The 25,178-nt window shown below is 45.2% G+C and overlaps 1 protein-coding gene across 1 annotated transcript in view; it reads left to right on the plus strand.

Moving 5' to 3' along the window:
* The window catches only part of LOC106586478 (sodium/potassium/calcium exchanger 3), a 66,653-nt gene that overhangs the window by 26,459 nt on the left and 15,016 nt on the right, over nucleotides 1-25,178 (plus strand). The window contains exon 3 of the mRNA XM_045707069.1: nucleotides 21,881-21,957. Coding sequence (XP_045563025.1) covers nucleotides 21,881-21,957 — 77 coding nt within the window. The remainder of the gene's footprint in view (nucleotides 1-21,880; nucleotides 21,958-25,178) is intronic.

Below are 25,178 nucleotides of genomic sequence, written 5' to 3' on the forward strand. Positions count from 1 at the left end.
TACCCACACACACAGTACCCACACACGCAGTACCCACACACGCAGTACCCACACACACAGTACCCACACACGCAGTACCCACACACACAGTACCCACACACGCAGTACCCACACAAACAGTACCCGCAGTACCCACACACGCAGTACCCACACACGCAGTACCCACACAAACAGTACCCGCAGTACCCACACACACAGTACCCACACACGCAGTACCCACACACGCAGTACCCACACAAACAGTACCCGCAGTACCCACACACACAGTACCCACACACGCAGTACCCACACACGCAGTACCCACACAAACAGTACCCGCAGTACCCACACACACAGTACCCGCAGTACCCACACACGCAGTACCCACACATACAGTACCCGCAGTACCCACACACACAGTACCCACACACGCAGTACCCACACACGCAGTACCCACACACGCAGTACCCACACACACAGTACCCACACATACAGTACCCACACACACAGTACCCACACACACAGTACCCACACACGCAGTACCCACACACACAGTACCCACACACGCAGTACCCACACACACAGTACCCACACACGCAGTACCCACACATACAGTACCCGCAGTACCCACACACACAGTACCCACACATGCAGTACCCACACACGCAGTACCCACACACGCAGTACCCACACACGCAGTACCCACACACACAGTACCCACACACACAGTACCCACACACGCAGTACCCACACACGCAGTACCCACACACACAGTACCCACACATTCAGTACCCACACAAACAGTACACACACACGCAGTACCCACACAAGCAGTACCCACACACGTAGTACCCACACACGCAGTACCCACACACGCAGTACCCACACACGCAGTACCCACACACGTAGTACCCACACACGCAGTACCCACACACGCAGTACCCACACACATAGTACCCACACATACAGTACCCACACACAGCACATGGCATGTTTCCCAAAGTGATGAACTATCCCTTACAATCTGTTGACCTCTGACACTGTACATCTCATCAGAGAGGAGAAACCAATAGTCATGATTAGAGGTCGACCGATTAATCGGAATGGCCGATTTAATTAGGGCCGATTTCGAGTTTTCATAACAATCGGAAATCGGTATTTTTGGACGCCGATTTGGCCAATTTTTTAAATTTTTTTAAAACATTTTTATATATATTTTTTTACATTTTGTTTTTTTTACACCTTTATTTAACTAGGCAAGTCAGTTAAGAACACATTCTTATTTTCAATGACGGCCTAGGAACGGTGGGTTAACTGCCTTGTTCAGGGGCAGAACGACAGATTTTTACCTTGTCAGCTCGGGGATTCAGTCTTGCAACCTTACGGTTAACTAGTCCAACGCTCTAGCCACCTGCTTTACATTGCACTCCACGAGGGGCCTGCCTGTTACGCGAATGCAGTAAGAAGCCAAGGTAAGTTGCTAGCTAGCATTAAGCTTATCTTATAAAAAAACAATCAATCAATCATAATCACTAGTTAACTACACATGGTTGATGATATTACTAGTTTATCTAGCCTGTCCTGCGTTGCATATAATCGCTTAGGTACACGTTGCTCCAACGTGTACCTAACCATAAACATCAATGCCTTTCTTAAAATCAATACACAAGTATATATTTTTAATCCTGCATATTTAGTTAATATTGCCTGCTAACATGAATGTATTTTAACTAGGGAAAATGTGTCACTTCTCTTGCAACAGAGTCAGGGTATATGCAGCAGTTTGGGCCGCCTGGCTTGTTGCGAACTGTGAATACTATTTCTTCCTAACAAAGACAGCCGACTTCGCCAAATGGGGGATGATTTAACAAAAGCGCATTTGCGAAAAAAGCACAATCGTTGCACGACTGTACCTAACCATAAACATCAATACCTTTCTTAAAATCAATGCACAGAAGTATATATTTTTAAACCTGCATATTTAGCTAAAAGAAATCCAGGTTAGCAGGCAATATTAACCAGGTGAAATTGTGTCACTTCTCTTGTGTTCATTGCATGCAGAGTCAGGGTATATGCAACAGTTTGGGCCGCCTGACTCATTGCGAACTAATTTGCCAGAATTTTACGTAATTATGACATAACATTGAAGGTTGTGCAATGTAACAGGAATATTTAGACTTAGGGATGCCACCCTTTAGATAAAATACGGAACGGTTCCGTATTTCACTGAAAGGAAAAACGTTTTGTTTTCGAGATGATAGTTTCCGGATTCGACCATATTGATGACCTAAGGCTCGTATTTCTGTGTGTTTATTATATTATAATTAAGTCTATGATTTGATAGAGCAGTCTGACTGAGCGGTGGTAGACACCAGCAGGCTCGTAAGCATTCATTCAAACAGCACTTTCGTGCATTTTGCCAGCAGCTCTTCGCTGTGCTTCAAGCATTGCGCTGTTTATGACTTCAAGCCCATCAACTCCCAAGATTAGGCTGGTGTAACCGATGTGAAATGGCTAGCTAGTTAGCGGGTGCGCGCTAATAGCATTTCAAACGTCACACGCTCTGAGACTTGGAGTAGTTGTTCCCCTTGCTCTGCATGGGTAACGCTGCTTCGAGGGTGGCTGTTGTCGATGTGTTCCTGGTTCGAGCCCAGGTAGGAGCGAGGAGAGGGACGGAAGCAATACTGTTACACTGGCAATACTAAAGTGCCTATAAGAACATCCAATAGTCAAAGGTGTATGAAATACAAATCGTATAGAGAGAAATAGTCCTATAATTCCTATAATAACTACAACCTAAAACTTCTTACCTGGGAATATTGAAGACTCATGTTAAAAGGAACCACCAGCTTTCATATGTTCTCATGTTCTGAGCAAGGAACTTAAACGTTAGCTTTCTTACATGGCACATATTGCACTTTTACTTTCTTCTCCAAAACTTTGTTTTTGCATTATTTAAACCAAATTGAACATGTTTCATTATTTATTTGAGGCTAAATTGATTTTATTGATGTATTATATTAAGTTAAAATAAGTGTTCATTCAGTATTGTAGTAATTGTCATTATTACAAATAAAAAATTGGCCGATTAATCGGTATCGGCTTTTTTGGTCCTCCAAGTATCGGTATCGGCGTTGAAAAATCATAATCGGTCGACCTCTAGTCATGATACTTGCGGTCTGTACTGTAAGAGACAGTGAAAGAGAGAATGGCTGAAAGAGGAAGCGGCATGACACACTATTAATCAAGAGAGAGAGAGAGGGGGGAGAGACAGTTAGAGAGAGGGGGGGTGAGAGAGAGACCGTTAGAGTGAGAGAGGGAGGGAGAGGGGGGCAATTAGATAGGGGGAGAGAGAGACCATTAGAGTGAGAGAGACAGAGAGGGAGGGAGAGAGTTAGAGAAAGAGGGGGGGACCATTAGAGTGAGAGAGGGAGGGAGGGAGAGAGTTAGAGAAAGAGGGGGGGACCATTAGAGTGAGAGAGACAGAGAGAGGGAGGGAGAGAGTTAGAGAAAGAGGGGGGGACCATGAGAGGGAGGGAGGGAGAGAGTTAGAGAAAGAGGGGGGGACCATTAGAGTGAGAGAGACAGAGAGAGGGAGGGAGAGAGTTAGAGAAAGAGGGGGGGACCATTAGAGTGAGAGAGGGGGGAGGGAGAGAGTTAGAGAAAGAGGGGGGGCATTAGAGTGAGAGAGACAGAGAGGGAGGGAGAGAGTTAGAGAAAGAGGGGGGGACCATTAGAGTGAGAGGGGGGGAGGGAGAGAGTTAGAGAAAGAGGGGGGGGACCATTAGAGTGAGAGAGGGAGGGAGGGAGACAGACCATTCGAGTGAGAGAGGGGGCAGGGACAGTTATAGAAAGAGGGGGAAGAGAGAGAGACCGTTGAGAGGCGGGGAGAGAGGGGTGGAGAGAGAGGGGGGGGCAGTTAGATAAAGGGGGAGAGAGAGAGGGAGAGGGGGGGGGACAGTTAGAGAAAGAGGGGGGAGTGAGAGACCATTAGAGGGAGAGAGAGCAGCAGAGTGAGGGTAGAGGGCGAGCCCATTATAGTGAGGGTGGGAAAGAGAGAGAGAGTGAGGGTGGGAGAGAGAGAGAGGGAGTACAGCTGACTGAGATCTGATTGCTGATTGATGCATTGACTTCCTCTGATTGAGCTTTAGTGAGGAGTGAGCTGGGAGACTGGCTTATGATTGCAGAGAGAATTGAGTGGGGAGGTGGCAGTGTGTGTGTGTGTGTGTGTGTGTGTGTGTGTGTGTGTGTGTGTGTGTGTGTGTGTGTGTGTGTGTGTGTGTGTGTGTGTGTGTGTGTGTGTGTGTGTGTGTGTGTGTGTGTGTGTGTGTGTGTGCACCTTTGCATACATATGGAGCCAGTGTTATCTACCAGCACTCACAGTCTCGCGTCAGAAATAGATGTTCATCCCTGTTTCTCAAATCTAACATTTGTAAGTTGTTCCAAACTCAAATTTCCAGTTGTTTAAGGTTTAGTTTAGACATTAACTCAGAATGTTTCAGATTAGGGTTAAGTTTTGGCATTAACTCCAAATGGTTAAGATAAGGGTTAAGGTTTGGGAAGGCTTTAAACAAAAATATAAAAACTGTTCTATCGCTGGATTCAAACTTGCAACCTTTGGAATCAGAGGCTTACAGTGAACCTACTTGAAGGTAAAAACAAGCACTGTTGCCCCTAGTGGCCGGTTTCCACATCATCTCCCGACATCCTCAGACATGGATGGATGTCGAATACTGACTTGTATCACGGGTGACCTGGCTGAGTGTTATAGCCAACACAGAGTGTGTGAGTGTGTGTATTTATTATAGCCAGAAGGCGATAGAGGGCTCGGGCCACCTCAGTAAACCCAGCTAACCTCGTGCTAATTACCATGGTGTTCCAGGCCAGGCTTAGACAGCCTGGAGGAGGATCTCTCTTGTCCTTTCTTGCCCTCATATTCTCTATATCGCTTTCTCTCCCATCTCTTTGATGTACACACTCTTGATGTGCACATTCTTTCTTTCTGTCTGTCTGTCTGTCTGTCTGTCTGTCTGTCTGTCTGTCTGTCTGTCTGTCTGTCTGTCTGTCTGTCTGTCTGTCTGTCTGTCTGTCTGTCTGTCTGTCTGTCTGTCTGTCTGTCTGTCTGTCTGTCTGTCTGTCTGTCTGTCTGTCTCTGTTGTGAGGCCATTAGCAAAGTGGAGAAGGTAGCCTGGAAAGAGAGATACATGGAGAGATATGTCCACTCTGGAAAGTCAAAACTCTGTGGGGGTTTCCAGTTTAGACCATAACACATACAGTGCCTTGCAAAAGTATTTATCCCCCTTGGCATTTTTCCTATTTTGTTGCATTACAACCTGTAATTTATATTGATTTTTATTTGGATTTCATGTAATGGACATACACAAAATAGTCCAAATTGGTGAAGTGAAATGAAAAAAAATAACCTATTTTAAAAAATACAAAAAAATACAAAAAAGGGAGAAGTGCATATGTATTCACCCCCTTTGCTATGAAGCCCCTAAATAAGATCTGGTGCAACCAATTACCTTCAGAAGTCACATAATAAAGTCCACCTGTGTGCAATCTAAGTGTCACATGATCTGTCACATGATCTCAATATTTATACACCTGTTCTGAAAGGCCCCAGAGTCTGCAACAGCACTAAGCAAGGGGCACCACCTAGCAAGCGGCACTATGAAGACCAAGGAGCTCTCAAACATGTCAGGGACTGTAAAGGCTGTCGTCGGAAGAAGTGGACCAAAATGCAGCGGAGTTAGCGTTCAACATCTGCCACTCCGGCAGATCCGGCACGGCGGGCCACTCTGCAGATCCGGCTCAGGATTCACCAGGCTGGGGAGACATGAGGGAGGCCTGGCTCTGGGCGCAGGCCCTGGACTCACCAGGCTGGGGAGACCCGCTGGAGGCCTGTTCTGAGGAGGCGGCACAGGAGAGACCAGGGTGGAGGGATCCACCGGAGGACTGGTCCTTGGAGGAGGCACAGGCTTGACCAGGATGAAGAGACCCACTGGAGGACTGGTCCGTGGAGGAGGCATGGGCTTGACCAGGATGGGAAGACATGCAGGAGGCCTGGTTCTGGGCGTAGGCACAGGACGTGCAGGGCTGGGAAAACATGCAGGAGGCCTGTTTCTGGGCGCAGGCACAGTCTTCACCAGACAACCAGCACGCACCTCAGGACGAGTATGGAGAGCTGCCTCAGGTGACATCATATCCACGACACGCTCCGTAGGACGAATGCCGTGCCTTATGCACCAAACTAGCAGCTCTCTCATCTCTCTCTCTCCTTTAATTTCCCCATGAACTCCTTCACAGTCTCTGCCTCGTACCCCTCGCTCACCTCCAATGTCAGCCCGACTGGCTCTGGTTCCGACCTCGGCTCCGCCGACTGTCCCGTGTGCCCCCCCAAAAAAAATTATTGGGGCTGCCTCTCGTGCTCTCTCTCCTCATAGTATCGCCTCTCCGCTCTCGCCGCTTCAATCTCCCACTGCGGGAGGCGATAATCCCCAGCCTGAGTCCATGGTCCCTCTCCGTCCAGGATTTGTTCCCATGTCCACGTCCATCAAGCTGTCCTCCTGTCGCTTCTCCTTCCTCCGCTGCTTGGTCAGTTGTTGGTGGGTAATTCTGTAAAGGCTGTCGTCGGAAGAAGTGGACCAAATGCAGCGGAGTTAGCGTTCAACATATTTAATACAAACAACGTGAACACTATACACAAAACAAGAAAACTGACAGCCAACACATTCCTGTCAGGTGAAACACACTAAACAGAAACAATTACCCACAAACCCCAACGGAAAAACATGCACTTATGTGTGACTCCCAATCAACAGCAACGAACTACAGCTGTGCCTGATTTGGGAGCCACACACGGCCCAAAACAAAGAAATACAAACACATAGAAACAAAACATAGAACGCCCACCCAATGTAACACCCTGGCCTAACCAAAATAAAGAACAAAAAAACCCTCACTATGGCCAGGGCGTTACAGTGACAAAGTTGTGGAAAAGTACAGATCAGGGTTGGGCCGCCCACCAAAACTCACGGACTAGGCAAGGAGGGCATTAACCAGAGAGGCAACAAAGGGACCAAAGATAACCCTGAAGGAGCTGCAAAGCTCCACAGCGGAGAATGGAGTATCTGTCCGTAGGACCACTTTAAGCCGAACACTCCACAGAGCTGGGTTTTACGGAAGAGTGACCAGAAAAAAAGCCATTGCTTAAAGAAAAAAATAAGCAAACACGTTTGGTGTTCGCCAAAAGGCATGTGGGAGACTCCCCAAACATATGGAAGAAGGTACTCTGGTCAGATGAGACTAAAATGTAGCTTTTTGGCCATCAAGGAAAACGTTATGTCTGCCGCAAACCCAACACCTCTCATCACCCCGAGAACACCATCCCCACAGTGAAGCATGGTGGTGGCAGCATCATGCTGTGGGGATGTTTTTCATCGGCATGGACTGGGAAACTGGTCAGAATTGAAGGAATGATGGATGGCGCTAAATACAGGGAAATTCTTGAGGGAAACCTGTTTCAGTCTTCCAGAGATTTGAGACTGGGACGGAGGTTTACCTTCCAGCAGGACAATGACCCTAAGCATACTGCTAAACCAGCACTCGAGTGTTTAAGGGGAAACATTTAAATGTCTTGGAATGACCTAGTCAAAGCCCAGACCTCAATCCAATTCAGAATCTGTGGTATGACTTAAAGATTGCTGTACACCAGCGGAACCCATCCAACTTGAAGGAGCTGGAGCAGTTTTGCCTTGAAGAATGGGCAAAAATACCACTGGCTAGATGTGCCAAGCTTATAGAGGCATACACCAAGAGACTTGCAGCTGTAATTGCTGCAAGAGGTGGCTCTACAAAGTATTGACTTTGGGAGGGTGAACAGTTATGCACGCTCAAGTTTTCTGTTTTCTTGTTTGTTTCACAAGAAAAAATATTTTGTATCTTCAAAGTGGTAGGCATGTTATGTAAATCAAAGTATTTTTATTTATTTATTTTATTTATTTCACCTTTATTTAACCAGGTAGGCAAGTTGAGAACAAGTTCTCATTTACAATTGCGACCTGGCCAAGATAAAGCAAAGCACTTCGACACATACAACAACACAGAGTTACACATGGGGTGAAACAAACATACAGTCAATAATACAGTAGAAAGATAAGTCTATATACAAAGTGAGCAAATGAGGTGAGATAAGGGAGGTAAAGGCAAAAAGGCCATGGTGGCAAAGTAAATACAATATAGCAAGTAAAACACTGGAATGGTAGATTTGTAGTGGAAGAAAGTGCAAAGTAGAAATAGAAATAATGCGGTGCAAAGGAGCAAAATAAATAAATACAGTAGGGGAAGATGTAGTTGTTTGGGCTAAATTATAGATGGGCTATGTACAGGTGCAGTGATCTGTGAGCTGCTCTGACAGCTGGTGCTTAAAGCTAGTGAGGTAGATAAGTGTTTCCAGTTTTAGAGATTTGTGTAGTTCGTTCCAGTTATTGGCAGCAGAGAACTGGAAGGAGAGACGGCCAAAGGAGGAATTGGCTTTGGGGGTGACCAGAGAGATATACCTGCTGGAGCGCGTGCTACAGGTGGGTGCTGTTATGGTGACCAGTGAGCTGAGATAAGGGGGGACTTTACCTAGCAGGGTCTTGTAGATGACCTGGAGCCAGTGGGTTTGGCGACAAGTATGAAGCGTCGGCCAGCCAACAAGACCGTACAGGTCGCAGTGGTGGGTAGTATATGGGGCTTTGGTGACAAAACGGATGGCACTGTATGGTAGACTGCATCCAGTTTATTGAGTAGGGTATTGGAGGCTATTTTGTAAATGACATCGCCGAAGTCGAGGATCGGTAGGATGGTCAGTTTTACGAGGGTATGTTTGGCAGCATGAGTGAAGGATGCTTTGATGCGAAATAGGAAACCAATTCTAGATTTAACTTTGGATTGGAGATGTTTGATGTGAGTCTGGAAGGAGAGTTTACAGTCTAACCAGACACCTAGGTATTTGTAGTTGTCTACATATTCTAAGACAGAACCATCCAGAGTAGTGATGCTGGATGGGCGGGCAGGTGCATGCAGCGATCGGTTGAAGAGCATGCATTTAGTTTTACTTGTATTTAAGAGCATTTGGAGGCCACGGAAGGAGAGTTGTATGGCAATGAAGCTCGTCTGAAGGGTTGTTAATTGGGGCTAGGGGGCAGTATTTTCACGGCCGGATGAAAAACTTACCCAATTTGAACAGGTTACTACTCTGGCCCAGACACTACAATATGCATTAGAATATGCATTATTAGTAGATTTGGATAGAAAACACGCTGAAGTTTCTAAAACTCTTTGAATGGTGTCTGTGAGTATAACAGAACTCATATGGCAGGCAAAAACCTGAGAAAAGGTCAAGTAGGAAGTTGAAAATCTGAGGTTGTAGTTTGTTCACGTGATTGCCTTGACTGTATACAGTGACTTAGGGTTCATTTTGAACTTCCTAAAGCTTCCACTAGATGTCAACATTCTTTAGAACGGTGTTTGAAGATTCTATGGTGAATTTGATGGGAATTACAGCACAAGGAAGTAGATTTCCCATTATAAGACATGGGCTCAGTCACGCGCAATGACTTGGGAGCGAGCTGAGTTCATATTCACTCCTAAAGAGAACGGATAGGTCCGGTTGGAATTTTATTCAAGATATATGATAAAAACAACCTAAAGATTGATTCTATATATCGTTTGACATGTTTCTACAAAATGTAGTATAACTTTTTTGACTTTTCGTCTGGACTAAGTAAGCATGCGCGTTGTGGATTTGGATAGTGAACCTAACGCGCGAACAAAATGGATTATTTGGACATAAATATTAACTTTATCGAACATTTATTGTGGAGCTGGGGTTCCTGGGAGTGCCTTCTGATGAAGATAATCAAAGGTAAGTGAATATTTATAATGTAATTTCTTTGTTTTATTGACTCCAAGATGGCGGGTTTCTGTTGGCTTGTTATTGGTGTCTTCTGGGCTGTACTCAGATTATTGCAAATTGTGCTTTCGCCGTGAACCTTTTTTGAAATCTGACCAAGCGTTTACATTTAGGAGAAGTGTATCGATAATTCTGTGCATAACACTTCTATATTGATCAAAGTTTATGATGAGTATTTCTGTAATATGTGTGCTCATTGTGCTCATTCACTGGATGTTTGGAGGGAAAACATTTCTCAACATTACGCGCCAATGTAAAATGCTGTTTTTGGATATAAATATGAACTTTATCGAGCAAAACACATACATGTATTGTGTAACATAATGTCCTAGGAGTGTCATCTGATGAAGATCGTCAAAGGTTAGTGCATAATTTTTGCTGAATTTCTGGTATTTGTGACACCTGTCCTTGATAGGAAAATGGCTGTGTGGTTTTTCTTGTGTTGGAACTGTCCTAACATAATCTAATTTTATGCTTTCGCCGTAGAGCCTTTTTGAAATCGGACAATGTGGTTGGATTAACAAGAGTCTTATCTTTAACCTGTTATGGATAGGGGGCAGTATTTTCACGGCCAGATAAAATACGTACCCGATTTAATCTGATTATTACTCCTGCCCAGAAACTAGAATATGCATATAATTATTAGCTTTGGATAGAAAACACTCCAAAGTTTCTAAAACTGTTTGAATGGTGTCTGTGAGTATAACAGAACTCATTTGGCAGTCCAAAACCTGAGAAGATTCTGTACAGGAAGTACCCTGTCTGACCATTTCTTGGCCTTCTTGATTATCTCTATCCAAAACAGGGGATCTCTGCTGTTACGTGACACTTCCTACGGCTCCCATGGGCTCTCAGAAGGCGTCAAAAAGCTGAATCGTGGCTTTGCAGGCCCTGGCTGAAAAACATTAGCGCATTTGGATAGTGGCCGGTCAGAGTACTATGAGACTGAGGCTCGTGCACGAGTCGACTCCATGTTTACTTTCTCTCTCTTTGAACGAAAACAACCACTCCCGGTCGGAATATTATCGCTTTTTTACGAGAAAAATTGCATTTTAAACAGCGGTTGACATGCTTCGAAGTACGGTAATGGAATATTTAGAATTTCTTTGTCACGAAACGCGTCGGGCGCGTAACCCTTCGTCACCCTTGGATAGTGTCTTGAACGCACGAACAAAACGCCACTATTTGGATATAACTATGGATTATATTGAACCAAATCAACATTTGTTATTGAAGTAGCAGTCCTGGGAGTGCATTCTGACGAAGAACACCAAAGATAATCAAACTTTTCTAATAGTAAATCGGAGTTTGGTGAGGGTCAAACTTGGTGGGTGTCAAAATAGCTAGCCGTGATGGCTGGGCTATCTACTCAGAATATTGCAAAATGTGCTTTCACCGAAAAGCTATTTTAAAATCGGACACCTCGATTGCACAAAGGACTTCTGTATCTATAATTCTTAAAATAATTGTTATGTTTTTTGTGAACGTTTATCGTGAGTAATTTAGTAAATTCACCGGAAGTGTTCGGTGGGAATGCTAGTTCTGAACGTCACATGCTAATGTAAAAAGCTGTTTTTTGATATAAATATGAACTTGATTGAACAAAACATGCATGTATTGTATAACATAATGTCCTAGGCGTGTCATCTGATGAAGATCATCAAAGGTTAGTGCTGCATTTAGCTGTGGTTTTGTTTTTTGTGACATTATATGCTAGCTTGAAAAATGGGTGTCTGATTATTTCTGGCTGGGTACTCTGCTGACAATCTAATGTTTTGCTTTCGCTGTAAAGCCTTTTTGAAATCGGACAGTGTGGTTAGATAAAGGAGAGTATTTTCTTTAAAATGGTGTAAAATAGTCATATGTTTGAAAAATGGAAGTTTTGGGTTTTTTGAGGAATTTGTAATTCGCGCCACGCCTATCATTGGATATTGGAGCAGGTGTTCCACTAGCGGAACGTCTAGATGTAAGAGGTTAAAATGGTGTAAAATAGTTGATTGTTTGAGAAAATTGAATTTTGAGATTTTAGCTGTTTTGAATTTGGCGCTCTGATTTTCCACTGGCTGTTGTCAAAATCAATCCCGTTAACGGGATAAGAACGGGAAGGGGTCCCCTAGAGGTTAACAGTGTCCAAAGAAGGGCCAGAAGTATTCAGAATGGTGTCGTCTGCGTAGAGGTGGATCAGAGACTCACCAGCAGCAAGAGCGGCATCATTGATGTATACAGAGAAAAGAGTTGGTCCAAGAATTGAACACTGTGGCACCCCCATAGAGACTACCAGAGGTCCGGACAACAGGCCATCCGATTTGACACATTGAACTCTATCAGAGAAGTAATTGGTGAACCAGGCGAGGCAATCATTTGAGAAACCAAGGTAATTGAGTCCGTCGATGAGGATGTGGTGATTGACAGAGTCGAAAGCTTTGGCCAGGTCAATGAATACGGCTGCACAGTATTGTTTCTTATCGATGGCGGTTACGATATCGTTTAGGACCTTGAGCGTGGCTGAGGTGCACCCATGACCAGCTCTGAAACCAGATTGTATAGCGGAGAAGGTGCGAGGGGATTCGAAATGGTCGGTAATCTGTTTGTTGACTTGCTCTTTCGAAGACCTTAGAAAGGCAGGGTAGGATAGATATAGGTCTGTAGCAGTTTGGGTCAAGAGTGGTGTCCCCCCTTTTGAAGAGGAGGATGACCGCAGCTGTTTTCCAATCTTTGGGAATCTCAGACGACATGAAAGAGAGGTTGAACAGGCTAGTAATAGGGGTTGCAACAATTTCGGTAGATCATTTTAGAAAGAAAGGGTCCAGATTGTCTAGCCCGGCTGATTTGTAGGGGTGCAGCTCTATCAGAACATCAGCTGACTGGATTTGGGAGAAGGAGAAATGGGGAAGGTTTGGGCGAGTAGCTGTGGGGGGTGCAGTGCTGTTGACTGCAGTAGGGGGAGCCAGGTGGAAAGCATGGCCAGCCGTAGAAAAATGCTTATTGAAATTCTCAATTATAGTGGATTTATCGGTGGTGACAGAGTTTCCTATCCTCAGTGCAGTGGGCAGCTGGGAGGAGGTGTTCTTATTCTCCATGGACTTTACGGTGTCCCAGAACTTTGTTGAGTTTGTGTTGCAGGAAGCAAATTTCTGCTTGAAAAAGCTAGCCTTGGCTTTTCTAACTGCCTGTGTATATTGGTTTCTAACTTCCCTGAAAAGTTGCATATCACGGGGGCTGTTCGATGCTAATGCAGAATGCCACAGGATGTTTTTGTGTTGGTTCAGGGCAGTCAGGTCTGGAGAGAACCAAGGGCTATATCTGTTCCTGGTTCTAAATTTCTTGAATGGGGCATGATACAAAAAATGTATTTTAATTCCAGGTTATAAGGCAACAAAATAGGAAAAATGCCAAGGGGGTGAATACTTTCGCAAGCCACTGTATGCATTTTCTTACTGACGTTCAGGCATAAACGCTTTCCATATCTTCCACCCACAGTAGCCATTATTCTGATAATGAATACTCGCAGTACCACATCTTTCCATGTATTGTATTCCTCCACAATTCCCTTGCCATAACGTACATCTGAATCTAGTAAAAATGGTAAGTCGTATCAATACAGACACACACACTCCGCCAACCTTGTATCTATAGAGCACATCAACGCTAATGGTCAATGTACTGTATGCTAGTGAGAGTTTGCCCCCAGGTTAAAGATGTGTATTATTTTTGTGCACCTCTCTCCCTCTGCCACTTAAACCCACTCACTCTGAAGAAGACACGGTTGGCGGAAGTGTGTGTGTGTGTTAAACCCACTCACTCTGAAGAAGACACGGTTGCTATGGAGTGGGTTGCTGCCTCGGCTTGCACTTGGCTATGTCGCCAGCTAGCACTTACTCCGACACAAGTAGTGGAGTTGATCATATCAAATAGGAATGAGTGAAGAGATGTGTACTCCATTCAAGGCAGATTGAAGGGTGGAAGATTCTGTCCCTTAAATATTACATAGATATAAAGTAGTATAATGCTATGGTAACTTTATTTGACATGGTCATTATGACATTATAACAATATTATAATTAACATGACATGATATCTGTCATTTAGATCTTAATATCGGTCATTTAGATCTTAATATCTGTCATTTAGATCTTGGCTACCCCTACCCCGGTCAACAGCCCTGCACCCCCCACAGCAACTTGCCCAAACCTCCCCCATTTCTCCTTCACCCAAATCCAGATAGCTGATGTTCTGAAAGAGTTGCAAAATATGGACCCCTACAAATCGGCTAGGCTAGACAATCTGGACCCTCTCTTTCTAAAATTATCCGCCGCAATTGTTGCAACCCCTATTACTAGCCTGTTCAACCTCTCTTTCGTATCATCTGAGATCCCCAAAGATTGGAAATTAGCCGCGGTCATCCCCCTATTCAAAGGGGAGACACTCTAGACCCAAACTGTTACAGACCTATATCTATCCTACCCTGCCTTTCTAAGGTCTTTGAAAGCCAAGTTAACAAACAGATCACCGACCATTTCGAATCCCTTCTCCGCTATGCAATCTGGTTTCCGAGCTGGTCATGGGTGCACCTCAGCCACGCTCAAGGTCCTAAACGATATCATAACCGCCATCGATAAAAGACAATACTGTGCAGCCGTATTCATCGACCTGGCATCGGCTTTCGACTCTGTCAATCACCACATTCTTATCGGCAGACTCAACAGCCTTGGTTTCTCAAATGACTACCTTGCCTGGTTCACCAACTACTTCTCAGACAGAGTTCAGTGTGTCAAATCGGAGGGCCTGTTGTCCACACCTCTGGCAGTCTCTATGGGGGTGCCACAGGGTTCAATTCTCGGGCCGACTCTTTTCTCTGTATACATCAATGATGTCGCTCTTGCTGCTGGTGATTCTCTGATCCACCTCTACGCAGACGACCTCATTCTGTATACTTCTGGCCCTTTGGACACTGTTAACTAACGTCCAGACGAGCTTCATTGCCATACAACTCTCCTTCCGTGGCCTCCAACTGCTCTTAAACGCAAGTAAAACTAAATGCATGCTCTTCAACCAATCGCTGCCTGCACCTGCCCGCCCGTCCAGCGTCACTACTCTGGACGGTTCTGACTTAGAATATGTGGACAATTACAAATACCTGGGTGTCTGGATAGACTGTAAACTCTCCTTCCAGACTCACATTAAGCATCTCCAATCCGAAATTAAATCTAGAATCGGCTTTCCCTTTCGCAACAAAGCATCCTTCACTCATGCTGCCAAACATACCCTCGTAAAACTGACTATCCTACCGATCCTTGACTTTGGCGATGTCATTTATAAAATAGCCTCCAACACTCTACTCAGCAAATTGGATGCAGTCTATCACAGTGCCATCTGTTTTGTGGCTGGCCCTCGCTTCATATTCGCCGCCAAACCCACTAGCTCCAGGTCATCTATAAGTCTTTGCTAGGTAAAGCCCCGCCTTATCTCAGCTCACTGGTCACCATAGCAGCACCCACCCATAGCACGCGCTCCAGCAGGTATATTTCACTGGTCACCCCCAAAGCCTATTCCTCCTTTGGTCACCTTTCCTTCCAGTTCTCTGCTGCCAATGACTGGAACGAATTGCAAAAATCTCTGAAGCTGAAGACTCATATCTCCCTCACTAACTTAAAGCATCAGCTGTCAGAGCAGCTCACAGATCACTGCACCTGTACATAGCCCGTATGTAAATAGCCTATCTCTAAATAGCCCATCTAACTACCTCATCCCTGTATTGTTATTTATTTATTTATTTTGCTCTTTTGCACCCCAGTATCTCTACTTGCACATTCATCTTCTGCACATCTATCACTCCAGTGTTTATTTGCTAAATTGTAATTACTTCGCCACTACGGCCTATTTATTGCCTTACCTCCCTAATCTTACCTCATTTGTACACACTGTATATAGATTTTTTCTTACGTGTTATTGACTGTACATTTGTTTATTCCATGTGTAACTCTGTGTTGTTGTTTGTGTCGCACTGCTTTGCTTTATCTTGGCCAGATCGCAGTTGTAAATGACAACTTGTTCTCAACTGGCCTACCTGGTTAAATAAAGGTGAAATAAAAAAATTAAAATGTAGATCTTAATATCTGTCATTTAGATCTTAATATCTGTCATTTAGATCCTAATATCTGTCATTTGGATCTTAATATCTGTCATTTAGATGTTGTCTATGTGTGACATGAGTCGTCATGTGTTACTTACAAAAGCCAGAGCTAGAATCGGTGTGTGTGTGTGTGTGTGTGTGTGTGTGTGTGTGTGTGTGTGTGTGTGTGTGTGTGTGTGTGTGTGTGTGTGTGTGTGTGTGTGTGTGTGTGTGTGTGTGTGTGTGTGTGTGTGTGTGTGTGTGTGTGTGTGTGTTTGCTCGCCTGCCTGTCTACAGTAATGGCATGTACATGAGTGAGTTCAGTACATGAGTGAGTTCAGTACAAGGTAGACAAGATAACTCGTTTCATGAGTCTACTATCATTAATCCACCACATGACTGTATCTTTGTTGAGAGGATAACCTTCATACTGCAACACAACACTTTATTCACGTCCCATTTCTACCTTTCTTTCTCTCTTTCTCACTTCCTCTCTGACCTCCTTTGTCCTTATACAGGTGTGTTACTGCTTTCTCCTGACAAAGAACACACACACACACACACACACACACACACACACACACACACACACACACACACACACACACACACACACTCAGTACCCTGTTTATGGACTATGGAGAAGCCAGCTGTACCTTTTTTCTTCTAAAGCACAGGCATCTTTTGTGCTCTTGAAATGGCCCTCCAATACCCCACCGTTGTACAATAGAATCAGGTGACTCATATCTCAAATGCAACAATTTCATAAAAGTCAGGAGTTTTTAGGCAGTACAGATGGAGTGGCATCTGGGGGATGGGGGGTTAGATTCACTTTCTGCTCTTTTTTTTGTTGTCCGTTCAGATTCAGACAAAGATGATAACTTTAGAAGAGATACTGTACCGTCTCTACATTTAGTGGTGCATCAGGGTGAAACTCTCTGAAGGCAATGCTTTAGAGTGTTTGTGCCATTGGCGGGACTGTGTGTGTGCGTGCATACTTGCTTGATTGTGTGTGCACACGATTTCTCATACCTTGTGTGTGCATGCGCGTGTGCGTGCATGCGCTCCTCCATGTGTGTGGAAGGGTGTTGACTTGGCTGTGAGTTGGTATCTGGCATAGTAGTATTGTTCACAGAAGAGAGGGCCAGAGTGGTAGAGTGTTGGACATGGCTGGGCACATCTGCTGCCTGTATCCCTCTGGCAATGTAGCACCCACTGCTGGGTTTTCAGTTTCACGCATAGAGATGTAATGGCCTCCTCTGTGGCAGCAGGGGCCCATGATAAAAATAGGATTTGGGCCAAGTGCTCGCCCTCTATACAACTCTATGGTTTGATGTTATTTGATGTTAAAGATGAATGGGGATGGTGGAATTTTTGTGTTTCAGTAGTAATGTACTCATGCATGAACTTAATGTATGTGGAATGTGTTTGTGTGAGTGCTGCTTGTCCGTAATGGGATTCTACAATAGGAATGAACAACCCTTCTTCATCTGATCAGTCATTAGGTTTTTATCTTCTGTGTCTGTGAAGACCTTCTCTCTCTTTCTTCCTTTTCTTTTGTTGTCTGTCTGTCTGTCTGTCTGTCTGTCTGTCTGTCTGTCTGTCTGTCTGTCTGTCTGTCTGTCTGTCTGTCTGTCTGTCTGTCTGTCTGTCTGTCTGTCTCGTTCTCTCTCTTTCGTTCTCTCTCGTTCTCTCTTGCTTTCTCTCGTTCTCTCTCTCTGTTTTTCTCTTTCTCTCTCCTCTCTCCATTTATCTCCCTGGTTCCTAGAGCAGATCCCTTTATCCTCTCTATAATGTTTATTTCCCATCATAATAATGTGTTTTCCTTAGCAAACAGAACAGAAAAGACGTAGGCAGGGCAGGCGTTTTGATCTGTGTGCGAGTGTGTGTGTGTGTGTGTGCGTGCGTGCGTGCGTGCGTGTGTGCGTGCGTGTAGCACTCGTAGCTGTAAAAATTAAACACATCCAGCTGCCGACACCAAGATACGCACGCACACACACACATGCACACACACGCCATGAGATGTCCGTCCTCCTCCTGCTCTCTACTCTCTGTGTTGTTTTACTGTGAGTTCTGCGTTGTGTTAGACGAGTTTCCTAATATAACATAGGAACAGACCTGTGTTCAATTAAACACATACAGAATGTATGGCACATGGATCACCACAGAACTAGGCCCCTTTCACACTACTGTGCTGAGCTGTACTGTGCTGGCCTGGTTACTCATCCACCATCGTTGCTGGAAAGGACAACATCTGAGCCAGCACAGTATGTCTCAGGTCAGCAGGATAGTGTGAAAAGGGTAATAGAGTGCATCCACTAAGGAACATTGAGAGGTTGAGTTAGTTTGCAGTGTGAATGAGTCAGGGAAAGGTAGAAGCTAAAAAGTTGGGAAGAGGTGAACTAAGTTTATGCAGGTGAGGAGGAAAAGCCATTTTAGAGAGTTGGGATTCAGCTGCTGTAGCTAGCTGACTGTCTGGCTGGGCTTTCCAGTGAAAAGCGGTAAACCGCATTTTAGTTAGCAGTAGTTTGCACTATTTGCGTTGTCCCCCCCCCAACCCCTCTTTTACGCTGCTGCTACTCTCTGTATATCATAAATGCATAGTCACTTTAATTATATAGCCTTGCTACTGTTATAGCCTATCTACTGTTATAGCCTCGCTACTGTAAATAGCCACGCTACTGTTATTTTTCACTGTCTTTTTACTGTTGTTTTTATTTATTTACTTATCTATTGTTCACATAATACAGTTGAAGTCGGAAGGTTACATACACCTAGGTTGGAGTCACTCGTTTTTCAACCACTCCACAAATTTCTTGTTAACAAACTATAGTTTTGGCAAGTCGGTTAGGACATCTACTTTGTGCATGACATAAGTAATTTTTCCAACAATTGTTTACAGACAGATTATTTCACTTAAAATTCATTGTATCACAATTCCAGTGGGTCAGAAGTTTACATGCACTAAGTTGATTGTGCCTTTAAACAGCTTGGAAAATTCCAGAAAATGATGTCATGGCTTTAGAAGCTTCTGATAGGCTAACTGACATCATTTGAGTAAATTGGAGGTATTCCTGTGGATGTATTTTCAGGCCTATCTTCAAACTCAGTGGCTCTTTGCTTGACATCATGGGAAAATCAAAAGACCTCCGAAAATAAATTGCAGACCTCCACAAGTCTGGTTCATCCTTGGGAGCAATTTCCAAACGCCTGAAGGTACCACGTTCATCTGTACAAAAAATATAACGCAAGTATAAACACCATGGAACCACGCAGCCGTCATACCGCTCAGGAAGGAGACGCGTTCTGTCTCCTAGAGATGAACGTACCTCGGTGAGAAAAGTGCAAATCAATCCCAGAACAACAACAAAGGATCTTGGGAAGATGCTGGAGGAAACAGGTACAGAAGTATCTATATCCACAGTAAAACGAGTCCTATATCGACATAACCTGAAAGGCCGTTGAGCAAGGAAGAAGCCACTGCTCCAAAACCGCCATTAAAATGCCAGACTATGGTTTGCTACTTCACATGGGGACAAAGATTGTACTTTTTGGAGAAATGTCCTCTGGTCTGATGAAACAAAAATAGAACTGTTTGGCCATAATGACCATCATTATGTTTGGAGGAAAAAGGGGGAGGCTTGTAAGCCAAAGAACACCATCCCAACCGTGAAGCACGTGGGTGGCAGCATCATGTTGTGGGGGTGCTTTGCTGCAGGAGGGACTGGTGCACTTCACAAAATAGATGGCATCATGAGGGAGGAAAATTATGTGGATATGTTGAAGCAACATCTCAAGACATCAGTCAGAAAGTTAAAGCTTGGTTGCAAATGGGTCTTCCAAATGGACAATGACCCCAAGCATACTTCCAAGGTTGTGGCAAAATGGCTTAAGGACAACAAAGTCAATGTATTGGAGTGGCCATCACAAAGCCTTGACCTCAAACCTATAGAAAATTTGTGATCAGAACTGAAAAAGTGTGTGTGAACAAGGAGGCCTACAAACCTGACTCAGTTACACCAGCTCTGTCAGGAGGAATGGCCCAAAATTCACCCAACTTATTGCGGGAAGCTTGTGGAAGTCTACCCGCAATGTTTGACCCAAGTTAAACAATTTAAAGGCAATGCTACCAAATACTAATTGAGTGTATGTAAACTTCTGACCCACTGGGAATGTGATGAAAGAAATTCAATCTGAAATAAATAATTCTCTCTACTATTATTCTGACATTTCACATTCTTAAAATAAAGTGGCCAGAGACAGGGAATTTTTACTAGGATTAAATGTCAGGAATTGTGAGAAACTGAGTTTAACTGTATTTGGCTAAGGTGTATTTAAACTTCTGACTTCAAATATACCTATTTTTTAATTGCACTGTTGGTTAGGGCCTGTAAGTAAGCATTTCACTGTAAGGTCTACACCTGTTGTATTCGGCGCACATGACAAATAAACTTTGATTTGATTTGGAATAGCATCACTGTATTAGCAGCTATTAGCATTGGTGGAAGTAGTGATTGTGCTAGCTACTAGCTATAGCCACTAGCTAGCACAACGTTGACCGTCTGGCTGGCCTTTCCAGTGGAAACGTGGTGAAATCCGGATGCAGATGTTAGCAGTGGCCCATGAATAGACTGTTGATTGGTGGACGAGGTGGGATGATGAAGGGAGAAAAGGAGGAGAGAGGAGCCTGGAGAATGAATGCATGGAGGGAGAGGGAAGGAAGGAGAATGATGAATGGAGGGAGAGGGAAGGAAGTGTGGAGTGAGAGGATAACATAGGTATTTTAGCTCTCCTTTTCTTTCTTTCTCTCTCTTATTTTTCTCTGTCTCTTTCTCTTACTCTCTCTTTCTCCCTGTCTCTTTTCCCCTCTCTCTTTTCCTTTCTCTTTCCCCCTCTCTATTTTCCCCTCTCTCTTTTCCCCTCTCTCTTTTCCCCTCTCTATTTTCCCCTCTCTCTTTTCCTTTCTCTTTCCCCCTCTCTATTTTCCCCTCTCTCTTTTCCCCTCTCTCTTTTCCCCTCTCTCTTTTCCTTTCTCTTTCCCCCTCTCTATTTTCCCCTCTCTCTTTTCCCCTCTCTCTTTTCCCCTCTCTCTTTTCCCCTCTCTCTTTTCCTTTCTCTTTCCCCCTCTCTATTTTCCCCTCTCTCTTTTCCCCTCTCTCTTTTCCCCTCTCTCTTTTCCTTTCTCTTTCCCCCTCTCTCTTTTCCCCTCTCTCTTTCTCTCTCTTACACACTTTTTTATGCACAATAAGGAGTGATAGCTTCTAACGCTTCTTGTACCACTTCCCCTTGTAGCCCTACTCTCTTTCCATGTATAATTTCCCTCTCTCCTCATCCCCCTCTCCTCCCTCTCTCCTCATCCCTCTCTCCTCCTCACCCTACATATACTAATCCTGAGCTCTATTTTTACTCTCTCTCTCTCTCCTCTCTTTGTCCTTTTCTTCGCTCTCACTTTATCCATCTCTTTTCTCTTCTCCTCTGGTGGGTCTTTCAGTTCTCAGAGGAGGCGTGCACGCACGCACACACTCACACACTCACACACACAATCCTTGGCAGGATACTGCAGGACTGTCATACAGACACACACTCACAGATGGACGGACGCAGGCATGCACACACACACAAATAGACATTTAGGCAAGGTGCTGCAGGGCCAGCCCTTGTCAGTTCATATGAGTTATGTGTCCTCCATTAGCTTGTGAGTAGCATTGACCTCACAGGACAGACGTCAGAACACACACACACACCATCCATCCATCCATCCATCCATCCACACACACACAAACACACAATCTCTTGCTTGAGTAACCCGAAATCTCTGTCTCTTCCAGCTTTGCACGAGTTCCCTACAGATCTGTTTACCCACAGGGAGAGGACAGAAGGAGCTGTGGCCCTACACGTCCTGTGTGTGAGTTCAGTCTTCTTCACTTTGATCTGTCTGTCTGTCTGTCTGTCTGTCTGTCTGTCTGTCTGTCTGTCTGTCTGTCTGTCTGTCTGTCTGTCTGTCTGTCTGTCTGTCTGTCTGTCTGTCTGTCTGTCTGTCTGTCTGTCTGTGTGTGTGTGTGTGTGTACAGGGGGTGGCAGGTGGCCTGGCAGTTAAGAGCGTTGGGCCAGTAACCGAAAGGTTGCTGGTTCGAATCCCCAAACCGTCAAGGTTTAAAAATCTGCCTTTCTGCTTCTGCCAACAGCAACTGGACGCTGATTAAGGCAGCTCCCCGCACCTCTCTGATTCAGAGGCGTTGGGTTAAATGCAGAAGACACATTTTGATTGAATGCATTCAGTTGTGCAACTGACTAGGTATCCCCTTTTCCACTCGGTATCCCCTTTCCCACTAGGTATCCCCTTTCCCACTAGGTATCCCCTTTCCCACTAGGTATCCCCTTTCCCACTAGGTATCCCCTTTCCCACTCGGTATCCCCTTTCCCACTCGGTATCCCCTTTCCCACTCGGTATCCCCTTTCCCACTCGGTATCCCCTTTCCCACTAGGTATCCCCTTTCCCACTAGGTATCCCCTTTTCCACTCGGTATCCCCTTTTCCACTCGGTATCCCCTTTCAACTAGGTATCCCCTTTCCCACTAGGTATCCCCTTTCCCACTAGGTATCCCCTTTCCCACTAGGTATCCCCTTTCCCACTCGGTATCCCCTTTTCCACTCGGTATCCCCTTTCCCACTCGGTATCCCCTTTCCAACTAGGTATCCACTTTCCCACTAGGTATCCCCTTTCCCACTCGGTATCCCCTTTCCCACTAGGTATCCCCTTTCCCACTCGGTATCCCCTTTCCCACTAGGTATCCCCTTTCAACTAGGTATCCCCTTTCCCACTAGGTATCCCCTTTCCCACTAGGTATCCCCTTTCCCACTAGGTATCCCCTTTCCCACTCGGTATCCCCTTTTCCACTCGGTATCCCCTTTCCCACTCGGTATCCCCTTTCCAACTAGGTATCCACTTTCCCACTAGGTATCCCCTTTCCCACTCGGTATCCCCTTTCCCACTAGGTATCCCCTTTCCCACTCGGTATCCCCTTTCCCACTCGGTATCCCCTTTCCAACTAGGTATCCCCTTTCCCACTCGGTATCCCCTTTCCCACTCGGTATCCCCTTTCCCACTAGCTATCCCCTTTCCTACTCGGGATCCCCTTTTCCACTCGGTATCCCCTTTTCCACTCGGTATCTCCTTTCCCACTCGGTATCCCCTTTCCAACTAGGTATCCCCTTTCCCACTAGGTATCCCCTTTCCCACTCGGTATCCCCTTTCCCACTAGGTATCCCCTTTCCCACTCGGTATCCCCTTTCCCACTCGGTATCCCCTTTCCCACTCGGTATCCCCTTTCCCACTAGGTATCCCCTTTCCCACTAGGTATCCCCTTTCCCACTCGGTATCCCCTTTCCCACTAGGTATCCCCTTTCCCACTAGGTATCCCCTTTCCCTCTAGGTATCCCCTTTCCCACTAGGTATCCCCTTTCCCACTAGGTATCCCCTTTCCCACTAGCTATCCCCTTTCCCACTCGGTATCCCCTTTCCCACTAGCTATCCCCTTTCCCACTAGGTATCCCCTTTCCCACTAGGTATCCCCTTTCCCACTAGGTATCCCCTTTCCCACTAGGTATCCCCTTTCCCACTAGCTATCCCCTTTCCCACTCGGTATCCCCTTTCCCACTAGGTATCCCCTTTCCCACTAGGTATCCCCTTTCCCACTAGGTATCCCCTTTCCCACTAGGTATCCCCTTTCCCACTAGGTATCCCCTTTCCCACTAGGTATCCCCTTTCCCACTCGGTATCCCCTTTCCCACTAGGTATCCCCTTTCCCATGTCTCTGTGTGTGTCTTTAATCAACCTTTCACATTCATAACACCTCAATAAACTATTTTAAGTTCCCGTAAAAAAAAAAATCACACACTCAACACAGTGGAAAACTAACAACTTCACGTCAGTCCCCCTGTATTTCTCGGCTGGCTGGGTGTTTGTGCATAGTGCGAACCATGGGATAATTGTTAGCGGGCCGCCGTCCAAGGCTAAACAAATGGCCCCCGAGTCCAAACTATCCCGCTTGGAGGAACAGAACAGAACAGAACACAGCATCTGGTACCGAATGAGGCCTGCCAAGTGTGTGTGTGTGTGTGTGTGTGTGTGTGTGTGTGTGTGTGTGTGTGTGTGTGTGTGTGTGTGTGTGTGTGCGTGTGCGCATGCTCCTCACTCTAGCTGGGGTCCTGTCAGCACAGCCGGCATTTTATTTATTGCCGGTTGGAAATACACACCCAATTACAACCAGATTTAGGTGTAGACTGAGCAGCGTGAGTGGGAGAGAGAGAGAGACGTGAACTTCCATCAAGTATAGTGGACTACTTCTGGATGGAGGCCGGTGCTAGTTGAGTAGGTAGAGGTGGGGAATGTGTATGTTTGTAATTGTGTGTGAGGCCTGTGTGTGTGGTGGGAGGATAAAGCGGAACGCTGGGCATTTCTGTAGGCTGGGTTTTAAAGGTAGGGTGAGCAGGCAGGATGTGTGGAGGTGTGTAGGGCAGAGGGCATAGGTGATACAGAGGATGGGTAGATGTAGGGAAGGAGAGGAACAAGTATGAGGGGAATAGATCACATGTACCATTTCCATTTGTTTGATGGGCCTCCACGTTGGTTCAAGGTAATTTCATTGAAATGACGTGGAAACAAAGTTGATTCAGCCAGTGTGCCTAGTGGCATACAGTTATCTGTAAGGTCCCTCAGTCGAGCAGTGAATTTTAGACACAGATTCAACCCCAAAGATCAGGGAGTTTTTCCAATGCCTTGCAAAGAAGGGCACCTATTGGTAGAAAAAAAATACAAATAAGCAGACATTGAATATCCCTTTGAGCATGGTGAAGTTATTAATTACACTTTGGATGGTCTATCAATACACCCAGTCACTACAAAGATACAGGCGTCCTTCCTAACTCATTTGCCGGAGAGGAAGGAAACCATTCAGGGATTTCACCATGAGGCCAATGGGGACTTTAAAACAGTCATCTTGTCATCTGGGACTTTTTTAGGATAAAAAGAAACGGAATAAAGCTCAACAGAGGCACAATCCTAGAGGAAAACTTGTTTCAGTCTGCTTTCCAACAGTCATTGGGAGACAAATTCACCTTTCAGCA

The sequence above is a fragment of the Salmo salar genome, chromosome ssa02, assembly GCF_905237065.1.
Source record: "Salmo salar chromosome ssa02, Ssal_v3.1, whole genome shotgun sequence".
Taxonomy (NCBI): domain Eukaryota; kingdom Metazoa; phylum Chordata; class Actinopteri; order Salmoniformes; family Salmonidae; genus Salmo; species Salmo salar.